General features: G+C 43.9%; 1 protein-coding gene across 24 annotated transcripts in view; it reads right to left on the bottom strand.

Moving 5' to 3' along the window:
- magi1b (membrane associated guanylate kinase, WW and PDZ domain containing 1b) overlaps nucleotides 1-21,405 on the bottom strand; it is a 204,890-nt gene extending 183,485 nt beyond the window's left edge. For all 24 annotated transcript variants that reach the window (XR_016497275.1, XM_036983454.2, XM_036983448.2 and 21 more), the window contains exon 1: nucleotides 20,542-21,405. Coding sequence is in view for 23 of the 24 variants with exons in the window: in XM_036983454.2 (XP_036839349.1) it covers nucleotides 20,542-20,839 (298 nt within the window). In the remaining variant the exon portion in view is untranslated. The remainder of the gene's footprint in view (nucleotides 1-20,541) is intronic.
- Between the last annotated feature and the right edge of the window lie 2,627 nt (nucleotides 21,406-24,032).

Genomic DNA, 24,032 nt, shown 5'->3' with positions numbered 1-24,032 from the left:
AATGATTAATAAGATGACTGTTCAGAATGATGATATGATAAGAGGTTGTGATTAATACGTTGACTGTTTTATGGATGTGATAGGTAAAGACCTTTCGAGTTTAATTCGTGAGATGGGAAAGCTTCAAAACAATGTTAGTTAGTTGATTCGATAAATAACAGTCATCAGAATAATGAAAGTAGAGTCACGACAGTGACCAGGATACTCACATCCCCTTTATTTAGACTACTCCATCCATGGTGCTATGTGGAGGACCGGTCTGAAGCTACGTTCCAGACGTGGGGTAAATGGAGGCCAGCTACCCAGAGCTTAGAAATAAACCAGTGAATATGAAACCCATCAGCCAAGTTAGACGAAGGCAGAATAAATGTAGAACAGAAACACATGAAAGCAGAGCAGAGACCCATTTTATAAGCTTGTTTGTGACTTTTGGCCGGTAATAATTTGGGCAGACGGTCAAAGCCAGGACAATATTTGCATGCAGTTAGTTAGGCCACACACAGCGGGCAGCCTGTGGTCTAGAGTCTGGACATCAGACAGGAAGAACAAAGCAGTTCATTTTCCTCCACTCCTTTTACGATGGTAATATTTTGGTTTGAAAAGCATGACATCATTTGTTTGGAAAACCAGTAGTCTACCATTGGCTTCTTTGAAATTATTTTCCCTCTGGGGAAAAAATGGCTTCCCATGTATAACTGCTCCTAGTCCAGTCCACATGCTTCATCCTCCTACATCAGGACTGTGTAAAGAGCTGCATGAAAGCCATGACGGATGGAAACAATAAGGCTGGATGTGTTCTGTCTTCCTCTCGAAGAGCTCAACTCCCTCAAATGGACTAAACAATCTGATTTGGCATAATAGTGATAATACTTTCTTATACATTTGGTGGGTCTAATCCTGAATGCTGATTGGTCACAGGGAGACCACCGGCTAAATCTATGACATTAAAATACCTACTGTTCCATCTGACTGCGCAATCCATCAGCCCAGCCAGGCAATTTATAAACTTGATCTCCACTATAAAAAGCATCTAGACATTCTCTTAGACTACCATTTAGTTTAACAGAGGAGATTTGTAAAAACCTTGATGTCTATCTGTCTGACATTTGCAACATTGTTTCAATATTCAAATTCGATCTCCAGCTGTCCCATAGTAATGAATGTGTCGGGAGTGAGGAGACAGTCAGCCAGTCAAAATCATGAAATCAGCATCATTTCTATGGATATATACAAATAACTATCAATAGAAAACAAGTAAAACAAGTGATTGTGTTAGCGGTGTTGTTGGCTAGCTCCTCTGAACAAAAGCGTCCTGACGAGAGAGCACATTTACTCTGCCAGGTGAAATCGTGCATCATTAGCTCATTGTTATGGATGTATCCAAATAAATGTCACTAGAAAATAGCTTAAACAAATAGAGCTACTTTGTTGTTATTCTAGCTACAGTGTTTGCCTTGACTGTAAGTTAGCTGTAGTTGGCTAGCTAGCAAACAAGGGCTAAGAACGTTGCCAGACAATATGGCAATGGAGCATTTAGAATGAACGACAGGGATCTATAGATACAGAACAAAAATACTGAAGACTGGGTCATGCCTCTGGCAACCGAACCGATAGAACGAACGACCAGCTGGATGAAATAGTACGAATAAATTCATAAAAATATATATTTTTTATGAAAATATATTAGTCATTATTTTAATATGTTGGTAACCTGTTGTGATTATGCCCGAGAAGCCAGTGTTTGGAGGATATATTGTCTCGAGCCTAACAACACCCGTGCCAATATATCCCCCAAACACCGGCTTTTCAGGCATTATCACTTAAAATGTCACAATCTGTCCTTTCGATTCATTTTAATTAGAATGGAACAACTTTTTTAATACTAGTTAAGGATACTATAGGCCTAGATATCATGTTTCACCTTAATTTATTAATACAACAAGGTAATTCTGTGGTCCAAATTCAGATCATGCATGTCATAAGAAGATGCCCAGCGCTTCAAGCCTGCTCCTCACGTATATCGCTCTCTCCACACCTGTACATTTCAGTCACATCTGGCACCATTGGCTACACTTGTCTGTCCATCAAGCACATAAGCAACTAGCTTGCCTGCTCTATCTGCACTAAATGGCGAAGTCATTTATTTAGCTAAATGTTTTATTTAAAACAGTCAATTTCACAGGTTAAAAAAGGAACAATATTAACAGCTTCTTTTTGGGGGGGGGGGGGGGGGGGGGGGGGTTCGAACCAGTTCAGAACTTTATTTTGCTGGTTGGAATGGAACAAAAAAAAGTGGCTCAAAACTAAACGATTGGAAAACCATTTTGGTTCCAACCCCTAGGAATAACCAAGAGAAGGAACGAGGCAAAGCAGGGCGCTACACTGGATAAAATAGCATCTGACTATACAGTCACCATTTACAAGAGTCACCATTACGCACACTGACTTTCATCCATGGTTAACATGCAAATCTTCTGCACCTCCCTCAGCTGTGTTCATAGATTAGTGAAGCTGGGCTGCTATCTCTCTGGTTTAAGAGGAACATGGCCTGCTTATTTTCCAGAGAAAGTCTAAGGTACTTAGTAGGCAGAGTCACGTACTAATGTAAAGCCTACGGTATAGTTGAAGTCAGAAGTTTACATACACTTTAGCCAAATACATTTAAACTCAGGAAATTTGTACTCTGATTAAATGTCAGGAAATGTGAAAAAATGTCTTAGGTCAGTTAGGATCACCACTTTATTTTAAGAAAGTGAAATGTCATAATAATAGTAGAAAGAATGATTTATTTCAGCTTTTATTTATTTCATCACATTCCTAGTGGGTCAGAAGTTTGCATACACTCAATTAGTATTTGGTAGCATTGCCTTTAAATTGTTTAACTTGGGTCAAATGTCTCAGGTAGACTTTCACAAGCTTCCCACAGTAAGTTGGGTGACAGAGCTGGTGTAACTGAGTCAGGTTTGTAGGCCTCCTTGCTCACACATGCTTTTTCAGTTCTGCTTAAAAATGTTCTATAGGATTGAGGTCAGGGCTTTGTGATGCCCACTCCAATATCTTCACTTTGTTGTCCTTAAGCCATTTCGCCACAACTTTGGAAGCATGCTTGGGGTCACTGTCCATTTGGAAGACCCTTTCGTGACCAAGCTTTAACTTCCTGACTGATGTCTTGAGATGTTGCTTCAATATATCCACATATTTTTCCTCCCTCATGATGCCATCTATTTTGCGAAGTGCACCAGTCCCTCCTGCATCAAAGCACCCCCACAACATGATGCTGCGACCCCCGTGCTTCACGGTTGGGATGGTGTTCAGAACGCTTCTCCTTCCTGAGCGGTATGACAGCTGCGTGGTCCCATGGTGTTCATACTTGCGTACTATTGTTTGTACAGATGAACGTGGTAATTTCAGGAATTTGGAAATTGCTCCCATGAATGAACCAGACTTGTGGAGGTCTACAATTATTTTTCTGAGGTCTTGGATGATTTCTTTTGATTTTCCAATGATGTCAAGCAAAGAGGCACCGAGTTTGAAGGTAGGCCTGAAAATACATCCACAGGTACACCTCCAACTGACTCCAATTATGTCAATTAGCCTATCAGAAGCTTCTAAAGCCATGACAATTTTCTGGAATTTCCCAAGCTCTTTGAAGACACAGTCAACTTAGTGTATATGCAAACTTCTGGAGTGGTTGAAAAATGAGTTTATGACTCCAATCTAAGTGTATGTAAACAGACTTCAACTGTATTTCTCCATTTACAAAGATATTTCTCTATCTGGCCTTTCTGCATCAATTTGTAGAAGGCGTGTGTATATGCACCTGGGAGTTTAACTAAATCCATGCCAAAGCAAGTTTACATGTACTTGCTGGCAGTTCTACAAACCAGAAACTTCAAAATAAAGACTTAAAGGGAAGGAGTCAGACGAGGTTGGTTGTGATCATCCATGTAATACCTACTGCTACAAAGGGATGAGAGGAATGCGGCCACAAAGAAAGTAAACAAAGTTATTCAAAAAATATGAGTCATGGGGCAAAGGCTCCTTAACCTCCAGTCAGAAGGGCAGGCAGGAGTGTTTATACCATGCCAAACCTGAGGTCATATGTTTGCCTGGCCAGACATTAAGCAGGCCATAAGGGAACATCCAGGAGATTTCATTTATCAATCAGTCAGCCAAAGATGCCCAAGACTCAGGGTTTGTCCCTGTTGCTGTGGTAACCAGGGCCACCTGACTTCAAATCACCTCAAACATCATGATTACACACACTACAAGGAGAGGGTGATGAGGGAAAGAGAGAAAGGAGAAGGAGAGGGGACAACTTGGACTATCACAGTACTGTATTTAACCAGGGTCTCTACAGCATGCTGAGGCAAAGCAGATACTTTATGCCTTTAATTACTGTTAGGGACTGCTATTGATTAGCTTGTGATGCTTATAGATAGGGGTGGGGCCGGGAGAGCTGATCCTGGATCATAAATAACTGAGGAAAGACTGTGTTTAAAGGGGGATGCACATGCAAAGGGAGGGGTGAAAAAACATTGGCTGTGTCACAACAGTTCCTCAACCACTGGGCCTCACAGTGTAGCTACACCCACCTGTAAGCTGGCGTTCCACCTGAGAGTCCTGCCGTTTCACCTGTTGAAAGTTGTAAGGAAGTTATGCAGCAGTTTTGCTTTAACCTGTCGGACTGGCTCTGTTCTACCTGGGAACAGGTGCATCAGTGTCAACACACACACTACACAGAGGTGACAGTTGGAGAATACACTGTAGCTATCGCAAGGAATTCCCACAGCAGAGGCTGGCGCCAGAGCAGCTGCACTTCAACGGGCAGGGCTCTACCCCCTAATAATACTATTACAGTGGAACTGACAGCATTTTAGCAACATTAAATCTTATATACACCCCCAAGAAGAATGACACTTTAAAGACACTGTAGCAAATAAAACATCTGTCTTGTCCAGAAGTGGAGTCTACACAGATCGGTGCACCATAGCCAATCAGAGCTACAGTAGGCCTTTATGCAAAGAAGCTATTTGCCACACAGACCTGCCATCACAGTAGGCCTTTATGCAAAGAAGCTATTTGCCACACAGGCCGGCCATCATTCACTTTGAACTGGACTGTGTGTTTACAGGAAGTTGCAACAGCGAGACTTTATATCATTAGAATGCATTCGCCAAAAGCCACAAAAGAAACATGAATGGACCCTCTTAACCCTCCTCTGAACCCTCTTACATTTAGGAACTTCACAGTCCTATTGATCAAACAACCATGAACAGGTAGGCTCTCTCTCCCGAAGTCTTGCACATCAACAAGATCAACAACTAATGCGAGCCAGAGTAAGATTAGCTCAAATCTACCAAAGGAACATTAGATAAACCTTCTCAAACTGTTTCAGCTAGTTGCCCATCAAAATTGCACTGATAAACGTTGGGGGACTGTAGCCTCCTCGTCCTTCTGCAACTTGCCTGCAAACAAGTACTCAAGGTAACTGGCTAAATTTGGCTAGCTAGCTACTTCCAGACAGAAATTAGAGAAGACCTCACTCTGGCCATTTTACTCACCCTATCAGAGCTGGTTAGCAAGGCTGTTTACATGTTATCAAGATCGATTGTGACTAACTATTACTTTCTTTAAAAGAAGATGGTGACGAAGCTATGAAGGAAAAATACTGGAGTTTTGGTGCAGGTATCGCAGAACAGCGCAAACAATTATATTGCAACAGTGTTAAAAATGTTGATCATTTAAAAATAAATCCTGATATGTAACTACCAATTTTTTTTTACCCACATCACTAACGTACTATGCAGTCAGTCTGTCAATCAGTTGTTGTCTTCTCATTTGTCTCTTTGTTTTCACTGAGAAGGCACTGCTTTGACCTGTTCCCCTCGATAGCCTACAGCCACAAGGTGCTGCTTTAATATTACAGGAGTTGGGACTCATTTTCCATAACCAACCCTCACCCTATTAAAAAGGCATAACCGTCTGAAATGTCAAAGCATTCAAATGTCAACCAACGGAAAAGAGAGCAGTGGAGGATGGACAAAAGGTAGCCAAACAAAGGGTTCAGGAAGTGACACACAGGAAATGGAGCTCACCCCTGAAAGGGCCTGAGAGACAGAGAGGAGACAATAACGAGAGGAAGAAGAAGGGAAGTGAGGGTCAGTTAAGAGCAGTGAGAGAGACGTTCCTTGTCTTCCTCATTTACATTATTCAGCTGTTTTTAACAGATGACACATTTCCTTAAAAGAAGAGGGATTTACAGGTTCACCGTAGCTTGCCGAACTACAGTGCAACTTCGAACACACTCCAAGGGGAGATCTGAGAACTCTATGTATGGTATGTGAGTGGTATGTGAGTAATGGAGCTTGAGCATGACATGCCTCCATCAAACCAGCCCAGAAAACTGTATGTCCTCCTTGACCATTACTGTAGAGTCCGTGTGGCAATGAGAGAAACTGTAGACAGGCAAAATGGGGTTAAGGCGGGGCAAACCCGCTCCACTCGGCTCTCCTTATCAGACCATTCACATCAGAAAGAATTATAATCAAATCCTGTGAAAAAAAGCAGACAGACTGCCAGTACCAGTACTGCTGTAAGAGGCCGGGAGGGAAATTAGATTTCTTCCTTAATTGATGAGATTTTAAAGAAGCCCAGTTTCATCCTGAGGACAGAGAGTACCCTCCGTCCGTCTGGATTCACTTAGTCTTCCCTCTTATTACCAATAACTATTTACCATCAGAGAGCCTATTCTCCATATAGTATTACACAGATTGGGGCAATACATCACAGGTATAGGAGCTGTCACCTCTTGGGTAAGTGTATTGAGTGGGGACATCATTTGCCTCAGGGCTGGGCAGGGAGAGAGGACAGTATGAAAAGGCTTGAAGATGCTGCATATCACCGTTAGATGATGTTCTTGGCTAAGAGATGTTCTTGGCTAAGAGATCCAATTACAGACTCCAACAATGAGATCTATTCTCTTTGCAGGATGGCGCCGGTAGACATGGTCACCCTGTTCATGGCTCCTAAGCAACTTTGCAGTTTTATCGTTTTGGGGATTATTTGGGGATTATTTCTCACCTTATTAGCTCAGAACCTCCTTTGCATTATTATATACAGCCTGAATATTTTGGATTTTAGAGAGGCGGTAACTCACCAGCATTGCGACCAGAAATACAACTTTCCTGACTGGGATCCTTTGTTTGTAACCCCCCAAGGCAATTCCACTTCTCCCAGAAACTGGAGAAGAGATAAATCGGAGTGGACTCCCACTCTCACTATCTTGGGAACAGGAACAATGGTGGCCATCTTGAAGCATGTGGAGACAACAGACTGGGATAGGGATTGGTTGAATATGTCCGTAAACACACCAGCCAACTGGTCTGCGCATGCTCTGAGGACGCGGCTAGGGAAGCCGTCTGGGCCGGCAGCCTTGCGAGGGTTAACACGTTTAAATGTTTTACTCACTTTGGCCATGTAGAAGGAGAGCCCACAGGTTTTGGTAGCAGGCCGTGTAAGTGGCACTGTATTGTCCTCAAAGCGAGCAAAGAAGTTGTTTAATTTGTCTGGGAGCAAGACGTCAGTGTCTGCGACGGGGCTGGTTTTCTTTTTGTAATCCGTGATTGACTGTAGATCCTGCCACAAGTCTCGTGTTTGAGCCGTTGAATTGCGACTCTACTTTGTCTCTCTACTAACGCTTTGCTTGTTTGATTGCGGAGGGAATAGCTGCACTGTTACTATTCGGTCGTGTTTCTGGTCACCTTGCCATGATTAAAAGCGGTGGTTTGCGCTAACACTGCCATCAATCCACGGTTTCTGGTTAGGGAAGGTTTTAATGGCCACAGAGGGTACGACATCTCCAATGCACTTGCTATTAAACTCGCTCACCAAGTCAGCGTATACATCAATGTTATTGTCTGATGCTATCCACGAGATCGAAGCAATCTTGAAGCGTGGAATCCGATTGGTCAGACCAGCGTTGTATTGACCTGAGCACGGGCATTTCCCGTTTTAGTTTCTGTCTATAGGCTGCGAGCAACAAAATGGAGTCACGGACAGAATTTCCGAAAGCAGGGCGGGGGAGGGCTTTGTATGCATCGCAGAAGTTTGAGTAGCAATGATCCAGAAAGCTAACAGCTCTTGTCACGCATTTGATATGCTGACAGAATTTAGGAAGTATGGTTCTTAGGTTAGCTTTGTTAAAATCCCCAGCTACAATAAATGCAGCCTCGGGATGTATGGTTTCCAGTTTATATAGAGTCCAGTGAAGTTCTTTCATGGCCGACGAGGGATCTGCTTTGGGGGAGGGGGGAGATATACACGGCTGTGACTATAATCGAAGAGAATTCTCTTGGAAGATAATGCGGTCAGCATTTGATTGTAAGGAATTCTAGGTCGGGTGAACAAAAGGACTTGAGTTGCTGTATGTTGTTGTGATTACACCATGAGTCGTTAATCATAAGGCATACACCCCCAACCCTTCTTCTTACCAGAGATATGTTTGTTTTTGTCGGCGCGATGCGTGAAGAAACCAGGTGGCTGTACCAACTCTGATAACATATCCCGAGTGAGCCATGTTTTCATGAAACAGAGAATCTCTGATGTCTCTCTGGAAGGCAACTCGTGCACTAATTTCGTCCACCTTGTTATCTAGAGATTGGATATTGGCGAGTAATATGCTCGGAAGCGGTGGATGGTGTGCTCGCATTCTGAGTCTGACCAGTAGGCCGCTCTGTCTGCCTCTCCTGTGGCGACAGCGTTGTTTTGGGTCGGCCTCTGGGATAAGATCCAATGTCCAGGGTGGAGGTCTGAACAAAGGATCCGGTTTCGGGAAAGACGTATTCCTGGTCGTAATGATGGTAAGTTGACATTGTTTTATATCCAATAGTTCCTCCCGGCTGTATGTAATAACACTTAAGATTTTCTGTGCTAACAATGTAAGAAATAATTTAAACATTTTTTTTACAAATAACTGCATAGTTTTCTAAGGACCTGAAGCGAGGCGACCATCTCTGTCGGCGCCATTCTTGCCATTTGAAGGGGTGTCCACATACATACATACATACTTTTTGTTGTATGTATATATAGTGTAGTTACAGTATGGAATTCACAACTAAATGTTTTCCAGTTAGATCTTAAAACTATTAAGTTAACTGTGTAAAATGTGCTAAATGTTCTGCAGTTGCTCATTTGGTTTGCTAATTTAGTAGCTACTTAGCTATCTGGTGCTTCCTCCAAAATCAAGCTTCACTTGCCGGTAACAGCAGAGAATCCCCAACTGGATCAAGAGCCTTGCTGTGAGCAAACTGAATAGCATTTTTTTTGTTACTTATAACTTCATGAGCTGGGATGTCGGTCCTGAAAATAGGTCAGAGACTATAAACATGTCTGCAATGCATTGGTTAGCATTGTCTATGGGATTTTACATGTACTTGTTAGCATTGCCAACTTTCGAATTACAAAGGCTCAGTGGGGTTTAAAAATAGAGCCCTGTGTGTTCAGTGCCGATATTACCAAACAACCCGGAATGGCACAAGGTTGGTATGAAGGTAAGACAATCTGGACACCGCTCAAGCCTAACGTTAGCTACCGTACCTGTAGACTTCGACATTGCTGCACACAGAGACATACACATGGTGTCCAAGAGTTCATCCGACTCTGGTTAAGTAAGGAAAACTTAATTGCCAGAATCTCGCAGTATCCCTTTAAGACGAACAAGTCAATGCTGTGGATAATCAGTTTGCTATGCAGTATCCCTTTAAGACGAACAAGTCAATGCTGTGGATAATCAGTTTGCTATGCAGTATCCCTTTAAGACGAACAAGTCAATGCTGTGGATAATCAGTTTGCTATGCAGTATCCCTTTAAGACGAACAAGTCAATGCTGTGGATAATCAGTTTGCTATGCAGTATCCCTTTAAGACGAACAAGTCAATGCTGTGGATAATCAGTTTGCTATGCAGTATCCCTTTAAGACGAACAAGTCAATGCTGTGGATAATCAGTTTGCTATGCCTTCTCCATCACAATTACTGCTAGCAGACACAGTGTAGCAAGTCTCATCACTAATCCACACCATGAGGAGAAGCAGAACCAAAACCAAACCTAAGGACAACATTAAAAATAGGCAAGTCCCTGTAAAAAAAACCTGTGGCTGACAGAGAGCAGAGACCTGTAGGTGTATCATGGCAAGAAAACAACAAAATAGCAGATTGAAGGAGGAAAAGAGCACTAATGTTAAAAACAAACATTATGTTGCCATCTAGAGTCACATTTGTTTACTTTGCGAGCTATAAAACCACACAATTTACATAAAGTATGTTTTTAATAGGACCGTATAGTTTAGTCAAATTCGTGTTCTCATTTACCATGTGAAATGTGGTATTGTAGTACAACCCTACATCGCCCAGTACATGAATAAAGCATTCCACTGCAGAGTGATAGAGATCATGAGAGCAGTGGTGTGTGTGTGTATATATCTGAACCCTCAGAGTTTGATGCTGGCTGTGTGGCACTTTTTAAAAGTGATGATGCAATTCCAAAGCGAGCCAAAAGATCACCACTCTGGCCATTAACATTTTGACTAACACAGCGAAGTACAAATCTCCACATTAAAGGGTTCAGAATAGCCTGGCCACAAGCATCCGCTTCAAACAGTTTGTTAAATTCAGCTTGTCAGTCTCTCTGCTGGTTAGTCAGGGAGAATCTAAGCATAAATAAAGGCATGGAAATTAACTCCTTGACATAGTCATAACATCATTGTTTCCATAGGGGTGTGTGTAGGGCGAGGTACTGTACTGTGAGGGAGGGGGCCCCTGTTCTATTAGGGAGAACAACAGAGTCTCCAAGTAAGACAACATTTCACCTAATTCAATATGTTTTTTAGGAAACATTCATAACCAATGTCACCAACAACTGCGTTAAAAAGGAGATGTGTATGCCTGTGTGTATGTTCTGGCTGGCCTGCCCACGCCATGACAGGGCAGGGAGCAAATTGTTGAGGGGGACTGTTTTCCTGGCGTGCCTGCCTGAGGGAGAGGAGCGATTGATCGATGGGGACAGAGTGAACAGCACATGTCACATTGGGGACGCCTCCGGCCCTGACCCGTGGCATCTGCGCCGCTCCTCCACTGCTCCGCTCCCATTGGGAGTCGTCACGGAAACAGACGTCCACCATCACTGCCAATCAGATCACAGCACTACAGAACTGCTGCTAACTATCTGGCCATGCTAGGAAGGACAGAAGAACAGAGCTTTCTAAAAAGTCTATGCAGATTGCTGCCGTTGGGAGGACCGTGAACAGTATGAACACACACACACACACACACACACACACACACACACACACACACACACACACAGAGTATTGCGCAATTGAGCTACAAGGTATGATGTGGATGATGTGAAAGAGCGGACCAGCATGTGTCTACAGGGGTCCACCAGTGCAACACCCGTGTGTGTAGTCTGAACTAGGAGTCATTATGAAGGTGTTGATAACGTGCCGAGTCTGGTTGTAATCTCTGTGCCCAGCAAGTCTTAGATGTGGATGAAGGGACCAGGACAGGACATGTTTAAAGGTCTGCTAGAGAGAAACGTACTGCCCTGCACTGTATATCACCATGGCTATGGCATTTGGCACTATACTACCACCACATATTGCTGAGCATATAGATTTAGCCCACCTGTACAGATGATGACATCGGTTGTTAAACACCACCATTTTGGAGCATTAGATAACAGCAGTTTCCAGCTAACAGCCACATGCTTTCTCCATCAAGGAAACCAAATGCTGGTCAATCACAGCAGCTGACATTTCCAGATGAGAGATTTGGAGTAAAGTCCCCCCCCCCCACACACACACATTCATGTTTCTCTAGGTAATTCATAGTGACTAATGAGGGTCTAAATGAATAACAATTATAATTAATGAATGACATTTGGGTGGTGATTAAATGTCAAATGTGCTCGGAGAGCATGCCAATGCAGGATTTTTACAAACATGAATCATCAAAACATATCCTGAACAGACACCAGAAACACAGATGGTAGATGTAAATCATAGTCCTGTGTAAAACACACACATTTGCATCCAATCTGGTTCTCGTTATCCAAATGTGTTTGTTTCGTCGACCCACCAAGTGTCACTACTGAAAATGGTACTTACTGCAATGCCATGTGACACACACTAATCCACAACTCCCATGAAGGTCCTTATAGTATGGTATCTTTTCAAGAGTTAACATGGGGAGAAGGGTTCTGCCAAGTCAGCCCAAGTTAGTTCACAGACATCTGAGACCAACCCCATCATTGAGAGGCTGCACAATTCACACACTCAGATGACAAAGAGAGAGACGATAAAAGATTGAGAGAGAATGGAGGAGCAAAAGAGAAGATGGAGACTGAGCTGATGAAGAAGAATGGAACAGCATGCTAGAGAGGTGGACTGGGGATTCCTCTGGTGTGTGTATGCCATGCCTTGGGCTTCCAGACCCACACCACCCCAGAGAGAGTGTGTATGTGTGTATGCCATGGGCATCCAGACCCACAGAAACACACCACCCCAGAGAGAGTGTGTGTGTATGCCAATCCTTGGGCATCCAGACCCACAGAAACACACCACCCCAGAGAGAGTGTGTGTGTATGCCATGCCTTGGGCATCCAGACCCACAGAAACACACCACCCCAGAGAGAGAGAGTGTGTGTGTGTGTGTGCGCGCGCGCCATGGGCTTCCAGACCCACAGAAACACACCACCCCAGAGAGAGAGCATGTGTGTGTGTGTGCCATGGACTTCCAGACCCACAGAAACACACCACCCCAGAGAGAGAGAGAGAGAGAGAGAGAGAGAGAGAGAGAGAGAGAGAGAGAGAGAGAGAGAGAGAGAGAGAGTGTGTGAGTGAGTGTGTGTGAGTGTGTGTGTGTGTGTGTATGCCATGGGCTTCCAGATCCACACCACCCCAGAGAGAGTGTGTGTATGTGTGTGTGCGTGCCATGGGCTTCCAGACCCACAGAAACACACCACCCCAGAGAGAGTGTGTGTATGCCATGGGCTTCCAGACCCACAGAAACACACCGCCCCAGAGAGAGAGAGAGTGTGTGTGTGTATGTATGCCATGGGCATCCAGATCCACACCACCCCAGAGTGTGTGTGTGTGTGTATGTATGCCATGGGCTTCCAGATCCACACCACCCCAGAGAGAGTGTGTGTGTATGCCATGGGCTTCCAGACCCACACCACCCCAGAGAGAGTGTGTTTGTGTGTATGCCATGGGCTTCCAGACCCACACCACCCCAGAGAGAGAGTGTGTGTGTGTGTGTGTGTATATGTATGCCATGGGCTTCCAGATCCACACCACCCCAGAGAGAGAGTGTGTGTGTGTGTGTGTGTGTATGCCATGGGCTTCCAGACCCAACAGAAACACACCACCCCAGAGTGTGTGTGTGTGTGTGTGTGTGTATATGTATGCCATGGGCTTCCAGATCCACACCACCCCAGAGAGAGAGTGTGTGTGTGTGTGTGTGTGTGTGTGTGTGTGTGTGTGTGTGTGTATGCCATGGGCTTCCAGACCCAACAGAAACACACCACCCCAGAGTGTGTGTGTGTGTGTGTGTGTATGCCATGGGCTTCCAGACCCAACAGAAACACACCACCCCAGAGTGTGTGTGTGTGTGTGTGTGTGTGTGTGTGTGTGTGTGTGTGTGTGTGTGTGTGTGTGTGTGTGTGTGTGTGCGCGCCATGGGCTTCCAGACCCAACAGAAACACACCACCCCAGAGTGTGTGTGTGTGTGCGCGCCATGGGCTTCCAGACCCAACAGAAACACACCACCCCAGAGTGTGTGTGTGTGTATGCCATGGGCTTCCAGACCCAACAGAAACACACCACCCCAGAGTGTGTGTGTGTGTGCACGCACCATGGGCTTCCAGACCCAACAGAAACACACCACCCCAGAGTGTGTGTGTGTGTGCGCACGCCATGGGCTTCCAGACCCAACAGAAACACACCACCCCAGAGAGTGTGTGTGTGTGTATGCCATGCCTTGGGCTTCCAGACCAAACAGAAACACACGACCCCAGAGTGTGTGTGTGTAGTCTGCTGGCTATTGTGGAAAACACAACCATGTCTATATAATCCTCTTAATCAGGACGGCCTGTCCTCAAATCCCCAAGAAGTGTGTGTGTGTGTGTGTGTGTGTGTGTGTGAGAGAGAGAGATGGGTGGGCACCAGCAGAAGCTAATGAGATGTGTAATCGGACCCCAGGGCACTGGTCTGGTCTAAGTATAATTAAAAAGGTAAAGAAAAAAGCATCTCCAGTGAACAGAGGATAGACTGACTAAATACAAGTTAAAATAATCAAAGCAAATTAATATTTTAGATTCCAAAGCTGTTTTCATATTTTATGACAATAGCAGAGATAAGGTATGTGTGAGTTTATGGGCTCCTGCTTATTAGTATTTAATTTGAACATGGAAGATTCTTGACTTCTATGCCGCCAAGACTATTAACATCTACTTCTGCTCATATAAATTGACTTCCTGGTAGCAGTATGCCCGTTGGAGCAATACTGCATCTAATTTGCGAAAACAACAGCAAAACTGACAGAGGGCTTTGGCACACCAGCATGAGTCACCCTCTGCCCCGCTCAGCTCCAGGCTGATCAAATCAAAATCAAATGCAATGATGATCAGATTCCTGCATGCGTTGGATGTGAAGAACACAACTTTGTATAACGGTCAACTGAACCTTCTAATGAACACCGTGTGGGATTGCAGAATGACTGTGGAATGCAATTCTCTTCCGATGTCACTGCAACGGGACGGATTTAAATCAAACTTACCATAGCAGTCAAAGGCTTCACAGTAAGCTCATTCCCAAACCCCTCAGCCATTAGACGCCATATATACTGTGGTACTGCACACGACTGTGCCTGAAAAACACTTCCTACATATGGGATTATGCTAATATGACAGCCACATTGACAATGTGGAAATAAGCAGAGGCCTTAGGAGTAGATTTGTCAAATGATCCACTGCTTGGGATGTGTTAAAGAGATGGGAAGTGAAGACTGAGAACTGGGAGAAATATCTAGAAGCTCTAAATCCAAATCTCAGCCACTCAACAAGACGTGTGCGACTTCATCGCCTGACAGGAAATCAAGAGGGGGGGGGGGGGGGGGGTTGGAGAAATTAAAGAATGTCACCGACTGTATCCTCCTTGAGGAATGACCATGATGACGAAGAGGCTGTTGACAGGAGTTCTGAACATCATGGGATCACAATTAGAATGGATCTGAAGGGCACAACACCTTCCAGCCAGACAGGCAGGCAGAAAGAGCCTGGAGCACAGCGGAAGCAGCTGGAGCACTTCCTTTGTAACTAACACAGGTAAATTAACCCCAGAGATGGTGTCTGAACACATAGGGGAAGTTGAGCTGGTCAACTGTGTCAGAGAATACAAAAGATGGGGGGGCTGTGGGGGTTCACACAGAGGAAAAGGATATAAATGCGTCCACATGCAAAGACAGAAGGAGAACAGTAGCAACACGTAGGGAAAAAAATATATAGATATACTAAATGTTTTTTTTTTTTATATACCACTGGTGAAGCCAAGTCAGAATAAAAAGGTCATATTACAACCTGTGTTGTGATAATTGCTTTGTTTGCTCTATAACCTGTTAGTTCATATGCCTTGACACCGTGATATACTGTACAGGCAGAAGGCCGAGACAATAAGACACAGCTGCAGAATAAATTCAACCACACCTTTGTTTATCAGAAAACCGGAGAGCAACCTCTGTCTGGTGAAGACCACAAAGCATATTGCATGTAACAAACATGGTCTACAGCATGGTCAAGCAAGTTAATGTTTCCAACATTTTCGGGACCACTAAACAACAATTGAGAACACACCGGAGAGTTACCGCAGGTCGCAAAGAAAACAGGAGCTGCCTCCACTATTCCACCTCTGCTTAATTTAATACAGTGACAACTAAAAGATAGCAAAAACAATATAGTCCAATCAACGTAAGCTGAATATGATGTGGCTGTCCATGGTTGTGATTGTCTGTGTCCTAGGCTACCTGGCTAAAATGTATGCTAGCCTAACTTCCTTTCACGGGCCACATTGAGCCAGGTAGTTAACATTAGCCTTCTACATCTAGCTACATATTGAACTTCCATCCTCTCAGGCCAGGGGCACAATGTATTCATTTCTGGTTGGATCAGAATCTCCGTTATAATCTTTGGCCAGAATGGAGAATTAAGTAAAACCACAAGTCCAAATCCCTATCTCCATCCATGGCTACTTTAGGAAAGGGCCAATAGGCTATACGTGTGCTCTAGCCAACAGCGCACAGATTGAGTTGTCTAGAGTGCGCGGTTGGCTAGAGTGCATGTGTCAATACCAGAGTGGGCTACACTCGCTATATAAAACACAATATTTTTGGTTAGAAAACCACCAGTAGAGTTGAAAATGTGATGAAAACCCATTCAACTTTGATTTTTTTTATCCATTACATAAGATTAATGTGTTTTTATGTGCACTACGTCATCACGCACAGCTTTGTATCTGCAACAAGTCAATTTGATGGAAACATCTCTGGTGGGAAAATGCACACATTGCTTATGCAGTTTTTTTTTTTTTTTTTTATAAAAAGGGAAGCCATATGCCCGCTGGCTTCCCATGCATTCAATGCTACGGGCGACAACAATGTCTTACTCTTTTTGGCCAGATAGATACAGAGAGGCGCTGTTTCGCTCGCTCAGATGCTTTGTCCGGTAAGATATACTTTTGGTCATGTAGTCTGCTTGCCGAACATCTCAATCCAAAATCATGGCCATTAGTATGGAGTTGGTCCCCCTTTGCTGCTTTAACAGCCTCCACTCTTCTGGGAAGGCTTTCCACTAGATGTTGGAACATTGCTGCGGGGACTTGCTTCCATTCAGCCACAAGAGCATTAGTGAGGTCGTGGCACTGATGTTGGGGGATTAGGCCTGGCCCGCAGTCGGCGTTCCAATTTATCCCAAAGGTGTTCACTGGGGTCGGGGTCAGGACTCTTTGCAGGCCAGTCAAGTTCTTCCACACCGATCTCGACAAACCATTTCTGTATGGACCTCGCTTTGTGCCTAGTTAAATAAAAATAGGGCACAGGGGCATTGTCATGCTGAAAGAGGAAAGGGCCTTCCCCAGACTGTTTCCACAAAGTTGGAAGCACATAATCATCTAGAATGTTATTGTATGCTGTAGCGTTAAGATTTCCCTTCACTAGAACTAAGGGGCCTAGCCTGAACCATGAAAAACAGCCCCAGACCATTATTCCTCTTCCACCAAATGTTACAGTTGGCACTATGCAGGTAGCTTTCTCCTGGCATTCACCAAACCCAGATTCATCTGTCAGACTGCCAGATGGTGAAGCGTGATTCATCACTCCAGAGAACGCGTTTCCAATGGCGGCAAGATTTACACCACTCCAGCAGACGCTTGGCATTGAGCATGGTGATCTTAGGCTTGTGTGCGGCTGCTGGGCCAAGGAAACCCATTTCATGAAGCTCCAGACGAACAGTTATTGTGCTGACATTGCTTCCACAGAGGCAGTTCGGAACTCGGTAGTGAGTGTTGCAACCGATGACAGACAATTTTTACAAATTAGCACTCTGCAGTCCCGTTCTGTGAGCTTGTGTGGCCTACCACTTCACGGCTGAGCTGTTGTTGCTCCTAGACGTTTCCACTTTACAATTACAGCACTTACAGTTGACCGGGGAAGCTCTAGCAGGACAGACATTTGACAAACTGACTTGTTGGAAAGGTGCCATCCTATGATGGTTCCACATTGAAAGTCACTGAGCTCTTCAATAAGACCATTCTACTGCCAATGATTGCACATAACCATGCAGTTTTATACACCTGTCGCAGGTGTGGCTGAAATAGCCAAATCCATTAATATGAAGGGGTGTCCACATACTTTTGTATATATATTGTATATATATTGTATTCAGCCTCTTGCGAATTAAAGGTAAATTATGAAACAGAGATATTATAATTATAGATTTATTCTTGGTACATTTTTGGGGAAGCCTGGCTTCCCTTGGCATCCATGAATACACACCCACTGAAAAAGAGATTCTCGACCTACCACCCACACTGCCATAAATCTGAGCCACAGGACCAGCTGGCTATAATCGCACCACAATTTTAAAAAGTTTTAACTTCTTCCTTTTGGATTTACAACAGAGTTTAAATCTGCTGAGCCTGCAAAGTTTCAGGCTAGCCACACATGTTGGTGAAACTTTAAAAATTTGAATACCACTGTAAATTAACTTGTCTTTGCCTTTCCTTCGGACTGATCCCTGGCTGAATAACTGACTCAGTCAGCCCAGTGTAGTATATTAGGAGGGGATTAACAGCATCACATGGAGTTATGCTGTGCTCTGATGTGATCCAGACACTAAATACCTCCTCACTGACCCCTGACCTTGATGCTGTGTTTCATGCTGCCTGGTCTGATCGGCCCAGCCCCATGGAGCGCCATGCACTGATCCCACAGCAAACACACACGAGGACTTGCTAAATAACACATGGGTCCATTAACTATGGGAGCCTTGAGGTACACTAATCCGCTTCCATGTTAAAGCCTTCGTGTGTGTGTGTGTGGGGGGGGGGGGGGGGGGGGGGGGGTTAGAGGAAATTTAGACCAGGGTAGAACTACCCGAATAGATTATTTTTTATCATAATTCCAGACATGATAATAATCTGCAACCAAGTTCACTCAAAAACTGTTTAGTGTTCAGACTAGATTACCCAACAGACTGAGACTAAATGTATTAAATAGGAAATGTCAATCAAAAACATGTCTCTCTCTTTATGATATACAGCAAGAGTCCTTTCAACAAAGCAGGGAGTGTGGGAATACATGTCGAAACTACGCACATATTACATAATCCAGTTAATGACTCTCCCAGAGCTACTGTGTCAATACAGCAGCATGGCCATATAATGGCATGTGGCACCCGGTGGCAGCTCAGTAATGTGTGTGCTGTAGTCAATCCCCCTACAAAACAACGTACTGTGGCCGTTAAAAAGCCACAATCGGCACCAAAAACATGCTATGCCCAGCCTGTACCCTGAACTTGACTGAGGATGCAGAAAAGTTTACCACCTGATGGACAATAGCCTAATCAGCACCGCCTTTTGCCTTCACAGTCATCAAACTATGAAAATGACAGCCACGGTAGGTAGCTTAGTGGTTAGAGCGTTGGGCCAGTAACCGAAAGGTTGCTGGATCGAATCCCCGAGCTGACAAGGTGAAAATCTGTATACCTGCCCCTGAACAAGGCAGTTAGCCCACTGTTCCTAGGCCATCATTGTAAATAAGAATTTGTTCTTCACTGACTTGCCTAGTTAAATAAAATAGACATTAATTTGAGCTAAATTAGGACATTTAAACTGAACATAGGATACAGATGGCCCTTGTTGCCAAACATATTTTCCTGATTAGGGAGAACATTTCCTAGACAGCATGAATTTTTAAAACCTGAAATGGCATATAGTCATGTGACTATCGCCACGGCATCCCCTCCTCCATCCCTCCAAACAGGATCTGGAAATGAGCCTGGTGGAGCACTGGGACTGGAGTGGGAGCTGATTGGCCAGCTTCCTGATATTGTCTCAAGTCATTATGAGCATGGGCAGGATGGCCACCTTCTTCCCATTAGCCTAGACAGAGGGGATTCATCAACCATAACTAGAACCATGCGGCATGGACTGTGTGTTGAGTTGGGAATTTGTTGTATGAAACTGACAAGAAAGTAGGTAGTCCGCAGGTTGCCCATCCAGTGGCTCCTTATTTGGGCCAATGAAGTAGGCCTATGTGCTCAGGGTTTATAAACAAATAGATGTGGGAAAAAATATATATTTTTGTGATCCCCCCCCCCCCTCTTTCAACCACAAAGAAACGTTTTAAAATCAGTCCGATCCCAGAGTGGCACAGGCACTACATCATAGCTCTGAGCATTCATACAAGCCTGCCAGACACACTGGGTTTGTGTCACATTGGCTTAGTGTCAAACTACAAGGCCAGGATGAGTCAAGTTGACCATGAACAGTTCACACTGGTCAGAGCTGCTGTTTGTATGCTTCTGTTAATGTTGTCATCTTCCTGCTATGGTATGAGCAGAGGTTGGGATGTAGTCAACTATCAATACGTGCCTTAAGCCTAATGGGTAGGCGACAGCCAAGATATCACCTACAGCGTCGGTATGGTACACTCCAATCATAAGTAATTTAACTGCTGAAATGCAAGGCATGTGAGTGTTGTTTTAAGGGGAAAAGGGCAATTCAACATACATAAATCACTCACAATGTATGAGTATTTATATATCTGACGGAACTAAAACCTTGAATGGGATTCTGAAAAGTGGGAAATGATTTAGTACATATTTATTACATAACATTTTAGTGCCTTGTCCACTTTCATACATCACTCAGTGTGGACGAATGAGGCGCTCTGGGACGCTTTGCTGCTGCTGCTTCAGTGTCATCTCTTACCTTGTCTGACCGTTCTCAATCTGATGGGACCACTGCAATTCTTTATCACTGTCTGTACATCATACAGGGGCAACCCAGAGATCGAGAGGTTCTCTACTTCCAATATCAACGCCCCCTCTGTTAATTTTCCATTTTTGTAAACCACGATACCATCGTTAACTTGTCCGATGTAGGCGAACTCTCCGTTCTCCGCACCACCGAGCAATTGCACATTTAAGTCACCGCGAGCGTCTTTGAGGACCGCGCACTCGTTAACTTTAGTGGTCCAGTGATTCTTCTTTTGGATCACTTTGGACATGATGAATATCCGACACCAAACAGGTGGTCTCGCCGATTTATAGCAATATAGACAACACAACGTGTCTCAGAATATAATATCCAAATCAGACGCAACAAACTTTCTTTTTCTTTCCGTGAAGCATGAGTGCTGCTGTCAAAATCTGCCCATCATTCACGCAAAAAAAAAAATCAAGCCATTCTTGTCCAATGGACCACTTCTGTAGAAGTCCTGAGCAGCTGGTCCTAATTTGCAGGTATTGTTTTTCTCATCTTCCTTGCCGAGTAATCTCTTGTATATATCTCTTCGGCGTCTGCCAAAGTACCACTAACCTACAGTATCCACTTGTTAAAGTCGTTTCTCAGTTCCTTCTTTATAAAAAACACTTTCAATATTTTCCGTTCAAGATCCAAGCAATGGAGGTTTTCTTTGAAAACGCGGTGAGTTGGTTGGTGGTCCCACACAGACCACGGCTCCTTTAAGCAGGTACAACGTTTTGTTATATTTTATCCCACTCCGCGTGCTGTACGGATCGAGAGGTGCTGCTAGTAAAATGAGCGCATGCGTCCGGTTTCCCTACGGAGTCCAGAGGGATATCCTGCTGCACCTATTACAGGGTCCTAGTGCCGCGACCGTCAACGACTAACATGCTATTTGAAAACACAGTAAACTAAAGGACGGATAATATTGACTTTGACCAGAACTATTGTTTAAAAATCATATTCTTAGGTTTAATTGCATTTCAATAAATTGATACCAATGAGGAGGAAATAAGCTGCCATATCTAAATCAAAGCATGAAGCAAATGTAATAAATATTATATTTATCATTCAGTCAATCTTTCTTTAGTCTCTACACCTTTAAATCATTACGCTACACCTCCACTCTGGGCCCGGTTTTTAATTGTCTTTTACTGGTTTTCAATGTAATGCAGATCAGATTAAAACTTGCCACTTTGCCAGGTGAAATATATGTATTCTTTTTTTGGATTCTAATAGTTTGGGTTCTTTCTGTAGCACATTCTTCATTCTCACTGGAACTTCCCCTCAAACCACTAGACAGACAGGCACTCCCCTCTGTGCCCTGCTAATATGGAGCTCTGGTATGTGTAGTCCTTCATGTGAGTCAAACACACACAGATGTTTAAAACACATAGTATTCGCTCAATTACAGGACCTTCAACAATATGTTACGATAGCCTATATTTAACATAATTGTGCTAACTGTCCACGTCATCAGTTTTTTTCATCACCACCACACCATCATCATCATCACTCACATCCCTCTTCCCCCCTCTCATCATAGGCGAGAGAGAGAGATATTATTTTCCCATTTGTACATTGTTACAACACTGTATATATATATATATATATATATATGGCATTTGTGATGTCTTTATTGTTTTGAAACTTCTGTATTTGTAATGGTTACTGTTAATTTTTATTGTTTATTTCACTTTTGTATATTATCTACCTCACTTGCTTTGGCAATGTTAACATGTTTCCCATGCCGAGAGAGAGAGAGAGAGAGAGAGAGAGAGAGAGAGAGAGAGAGAGAGAGAGAGGAGAGAGAGAGAGAGAGAGAGAGAGAGAGAGAGAGAGAGAGAGAGAGAGAGAGAGAGAGAGAGAGAGAGAGAGAGAGAGAGAGAGAGAGAGAGAGAGAGAGAGAGAGAGAGAGAGAGAGAGAGAGAGAGAGAGAGAGAGAGAGAGAGAGAGAGAGAGAGAGAGAGAGAGAGAGAGAGAGAGAGAGAGAGAGAGAGAGAGAGAGAGAGAGAGAGAGAGAGAGAGAGAGAGAGAGAGAGAGAGAGAGAGAGAGAGCATTAGACAGCTGGGCTGAGGCACAGGGAAAGGGAGCATGCTGTTTGATGGGATCAGATGGGCTGCCTTCTCACCTAGGAAAAGCAGATGAGCTTTTCCAAACCTAAAAATAACATTCAAAGTATTCTTTGTCCCATAGGAGGCAAACCATTGGCCTGGATGGGACTGGGTAACAGAATGAGTGTTTTTAAGCCCAAATCTTGTAACTTCTTCTCAGATCAACCAATCACACGCAGGAACAGTTTATTAAGCCCAGGGCCATAGAGTTAAACAATACATTCCCACTCTGAATTTATCTAAATAGTGTTACGTCAACCGGATGTTGTTCGATGCAGCATCACTGATGCCGTACAGCCTACCAATACATCAGCTATGTTTCACTTCCTATTGCTTTTATACCTACTTTCAGAGTGATGATCATATAGAGGTAAGCAGATGGCAATAATAAGTGACCCATTACATGACTGTAATGTGGTCATCCTCAATGCCTCTCCTTGGTGACCCCTGATCTAGATAGATGATAGTCCTCATCATATGCTGTAAGTGATGTTGTTATCACCTCACCAGTCAGTTCCATGGTCATTAGGGAGAGGACAGGAGGAGAGGAGTCCCACAATAAGAAATAATCAAATGAAAGAATACTAACATTAAATAAATGTCTCAGTAGAATATAATAAACATGTATTATATCTTAACATACGTATAATACAAGAAGGCAATTTAGAGTAAAATACTTTTAGAGTAAAAACAAATACTTGTTTTGGGGAAAGGATGATTGTGGGACAAGTGTTTAAATTGTGTAGTATTTAGCAAGCATAATACGAGTCTGGTAGCAGCAGTTGAGGTGTGTGTGTGTGTGTGTGTGTGTGTGTGTTAAGGTGTGGAGAATCAGAGCAGGTACTCAGTCCAGTTCAAGTGTTCATCAGTCTGGTGGGTTGTAGATAGAAACTGTCTCTGAGCCTGTTGGTATCAGATCTCATGATCCAATACTGTCTGCCCGACGGTAAGGGAGTTAACAGCTGGTGCTGGGGTGTGTAAAGTCCTTGATGATGCTGCGGGCCTTCCTCAGGCACCGTTTCGAGTAGATGTCTTGGATGGGTGGGAGCACGGTCCCAGTGATGTACTGGGCCATCTTCACCACCTGCTGGAGGGCTTTGCGGACGTAGACAGAGCAATTCCCATACCAGGCCGCGATACAACCGGTCAGGACGCTCTCGATGGTGCAGCGGTAGTATTTGGAGATGACCCGAGTGGCATGCAGAATCTTTTCAGCTGCCTTAGGAAGTAGAGATGCTGTTGCTCCCTCTTGACAAGAGTGGCGGTGTTGTTGGTACATGTCAAGTCCTCAGTGATGTGGTCCCCGAGGAACTTGAAACTGCGGACTCTTTATGGTAGTC

Source organism: Oncorhynchus mykiss, chromosome 7 (assembly GCF_057628025.1).
Source record: "Oncorhynchus mykiss isolate SJ-2025 chromosome 7, ASM5762802v1, whole genome shotgun sequence".
Classification (NCBI taxonomy): domain Eukaryota; kingdom Metazoa; phylum Chordata; class Actinopteri; order Salmoniformes; family Salmonidae; genus Oncorhynchus; species Oncorhynchus mykiss.
This window is presented reverse-complemented; position numbering and strand designations above follow the sequence as displayed.